General features: G+C 36.3%; 1 protein-coding gene across 4 annotated transcripts; it reads left to right on the top strand.

Moving 5' to 3' along the window:
• Window positions 1-421: 421 nt before the first annotated feature.
• Window positions 422-3,399, top strand: LOC133818824 (U1 small nuclear ribonucleoprotein C). 4 transcript variants are annotated; one of them, XM_062251896.1, is made up of 7 exons: window positions 422-694; window positions 976-1,013; window positions 1,101-1,143; window positions 1,369-1,410; window positions 1,514-1,775; window positions 2,165-2,455; window positions 2,956-3,399. In XM_062251896.1, exons 2-6 carry the CDS (start codon window positions 1,006-1,008, stop codon window positions 2,440-2,442), a joined length of 633 nt encoding a protein of 210 aa, XP_062107880.1. In that variant the 5' UTR covers window positions 422-694; window positions 976-1,005; the 3' UTR covers window positions 2,443-2,455; window positions 2,956-3,399. The 4 variants fall into 4 exon arrangements, with proteins under 4 accessions (XP_062107880.1, XP_062107882.1, XP_062107879.1 ...); XM_062251898.1 differs by having other exon boundaries at window positions 428-694; window positions 2,168-2,455; XM_062251895.1 differs by lacking the exon at window positions 422-694 and having other exon boundaries at window positions 811-1,013.
• The last annotated feature ends 202 nt before the right edge of the window (window positions 3,400-3,601 follow it).

Below are 3,601 nucleotides of genomic sequence, written 5' to 3'. Positions count from 1 at the left end.
ATAAAAGCAAGTCTTAAGGAGAAAATGAGTAAATAGAGAAAAGTTTTCAATTATACAAGCAAATGTTTAAAATCATATTTTCATTTTGTTTTAGGAAATAACTAATCAATCATAGAATATTGTGGGTTCTACTTATTTTTAATTTTTGGAATTATAAAATTGAATCTTAACGAGATACTAATCACGCCCTTAAGTATTATCAAAATATTTGACATTTTTTTAATATGATTAGAATGCCTAATATTTTTTTAATTTAAGACTCCTTAGTATAAAAACTCAAATTTCTTGTACTTTTTTAAAAAACAATTAGTAAGAATATTTATATAAATTTATAATAAAGATATATTTGAAGAGATGGGAAAAAGGGTGAAACCATCAATTAGTTTAGGGCTGGGTAAGTTGTTTTTGAAAACTGAATTGAAATCAATATCGAGATTTTGGGTAGTAAAATGAAAAAACATAAAAATCACGTTTTCTGATTGTGTGATACTTTTTCGACCTAAAATCTTCTCTTTTTCTCTAAGACAGGAGAGTGCCGCCCTTCCTTCTCACCTCACAAGAGCATCTTCGTCTCCCTGTCCCTGGTGTCAGCGGCATGGGTGCTCCAACCTCGACGCCGCCGGAGCGACTGCTCTAACTCAGCGGACCCAGTCGACTCAACTCTAGATCTCCCTCTTCGTTGCCATCAGCCTAGGTATCACTGAGCTTTATGAGTCTGAAGTTTGTATTAGGGCCTTAAAAGATTTATTTATTTATTTTTAAAAACGACACGACGTTTGGTGGTTATTTATGTCGTTTAAATTTGGAAAACCAGAAACCTAGAATAGAACTAGAACTAGAAACTTCTCTCTCTTGTCTCCGTTTTGGCTCTTGGCCCTAGGTTTCTGCATCATCTCCCTCCGATATTCTTTTCTCTACCGTATTATTAATTGGGTACTCATTTTTCTCATTTTGGGTATCTTCTCAACTCTGCAGTTCTACTTGCGATTCTTCCAACATACAACAATGCCTCGGTAAGACTCAGACTCACAAATTTTGTTTATATAGACTACTCACCATCTTTACATCGAATAATCTCATCTGAGTTTTTTTATTTTCAGGTATTACTGTGACTATTGCGACACTTATCTAACCCATGATTCGGTATGTCATCTTTGTATAAGAGACAACCCAACTTTTTGTCACCAAGTCAGAGATTTTCACATTCGTTACTGGGATATATATATATATATATATTTATGCATATTTCGCTGTTCATTGTATATAAATTTTGATCATGATTCATGAGATTCGTGAGGGTACACATTTGACCTTTAAAAGTAGCTTTTTTTTGGCATCGACTGACAAATTGGGTGTTCGTATTTTCAGCCATCTGTAAGAAAACAACATAATGCTGGCTACAAACACAAGGTATTTTTCTTGACTCGTTTAGTGTGTAGTCGGAGTTGATTAGCATTAATGACATGGAATTTAGGTGTTAATTGTTTTTGTTTAACTGTGTCCTTTCTCTTAGGCAAATGTCCGAACCTACTATCAGCAGTTTGAGGAGCAACAAACCCAAAGTTTGATTGATCAAAGGATTAAGGAACACCTTGGGCAAGCTACGGCTTTTCAACAGGTTGGGGCGGCTTACAATCAACATCTACTTGCTCAGAGGCCTCGTCTTCATGTTCTACCAACGCCTATGATGCCACAGATGCCTGGAAGTGGACCGCCTTTGCTTCCTGGGATGATTAGACCTCCTGTTTTGCCCAGACCAGGTCCTAGTGCTCCAGGTTGCTATTGATTATGAAATGTTTGCACTTCTTTTGCAGTCTTTTATATGATTTATTTATATATTTTTCAAATTTCAGTTTTTTTTTCACTTTTAAATTATTCTTGAATGGCTTATTGCTTGTTGGTGAAATTTTTGCTGATATAGTTTTTCTAATATTCTATTTGAATACAGCTTTTTGATTGGCGTGTCTAACTGTCTATCATCTGTTGTTTATGGCAGTGTGGTCATATTAGGTCAAATGGCTGCATTTCTTACTTACTGTTAAATTGTTCTTTAATGAATGTTTCTCTTATTATATGTACATACATAAATACATATGTGCTTGTGTGTAAGCTTCATTGTAGATGCATTTTATGTTGAAATGTTCTTTAATGAGTAATTTTTTAGTAGGCTATGGTCCTAATCCAAACATGCCGCCAATGCTGGCTCCTCCCGGTGCGCCACCTGGTGCTCCGCCTGGTGCTCCATCCATACCTGGCCAATTAAATTCTCTCCCGAGGCCCCCCACCATAAATATCCCCTCAACCATTCCCGGGACCACTTCTTCCATGGGTGCCCCCTTGCTGGCTCCACCTGTGATGTATCAAGCCAATCCGGCACCACCATCAAGTGGAGGCTATGATAGTTTTAATCCAAGTACTCAGGCTACTGACTCTAATCAGTAGACTCTCCAAAGTGGTAAGTGTCCATACTGCAGGTTAATTTTGTGTTTTTAACTTGGCAGCAAAGGTTTGTAACTCTGTATGGGATTAGTAGGCTTAATAATCATCGTGTTAGCTCTCTATTTATATTCAGTTGTTCTTGATTACTATTGGGTGCGCAGTGCCCCATTAGTAGGATCATGCAACTTAGATAATAAGCAAGTGCTACGGAATAAAAACACAAAGGTGAAATGAGTGTTGACATGTTAAATTATGTCAAATTCCCAATTAGTCTCAGTAAGTACTTACAACAACAAAATCCATAACGTTTTGGTGGACATTTAGATGTCAAATATGGTCGGTACTTGGATTTTTCTGATTGTCATTGGGTAATATATTGCATTACATTCAATTTGGTTTAACTCTTGCACTTCTGTCTGTCTGTGTTTGTGTCAATTGGAAGCATTGTACATTTGTCTCTAAATTATGACAATTTTGTGGGCTGTTCTAATTACGGTAAAATGGATACATGAGCAGCCCGGGACATTGGTGATGCTGCAGCACCTGTTTGGGATATTTCATCTACCATGGTGTGAAGGAGCCTGTGGTTTGACGCTTAAGGTCGAAAGTTGTGGATTTTGTTAAGTGTTGTGGACATTAAATTTGAGCAAACTAGGAGAATTTTTGTAAAAAAGAAAAAAAAAATTGAAATCTATATCCTGTTTTATTAGACAGGTCGGTAGATACATTCTTACATATGGTTCTGGTTAGGTTGGGAGAAATACAAGAGACTGTACAAGGTCTTGCACAATTTGTAGGAACCGTGCCAGTTTGAAAGAAGTGCCAATTGACAGTTGTTCTATTTATGTTTGTTTTCACGTGGGGATCGCATTTCTTTCATTCATGCTAGAAGTTGTTATATATCTTAAAATTCCAACGAAAGCTAGTAAGGATGGCTTGCACAATGAGCTTTTGTTGAGAGCTTAGTTTTCTAGTTGTTTTGCCTTTTGTTCGTCGAGTATCAACAATAATTTTTCTTCCTTCTAGTGTACTTTCCGATTTCATGAAAAAGATGCCCTAAATTGACTTGTCACATTGAAAACTCATATGGGCAGGTTCATAAGTGGTGTTGAATACTCATTCTATTATTTTGTTTGTCTTTTTTATTTATTGAAATTGATTA

This window comes from Humulus lupulus, chromosome 2 (assembly GCF_963169125.1).
Source record: "Humulus lupulus chromosome 2, drHumLupu1.1, whole genome shotgun sequence".
Taxonomy (NCBI): Eukaryota; Viridiplantae; Streptophyta; class Magnoliopsida; order Rosales; family Cannabaceae; genus Humulus; species Humulus lupulus.
Note: the sequence above shows the minus strand (reverse complement) of the source record. Positions and strands in the feature narration are given on the sequence as shown.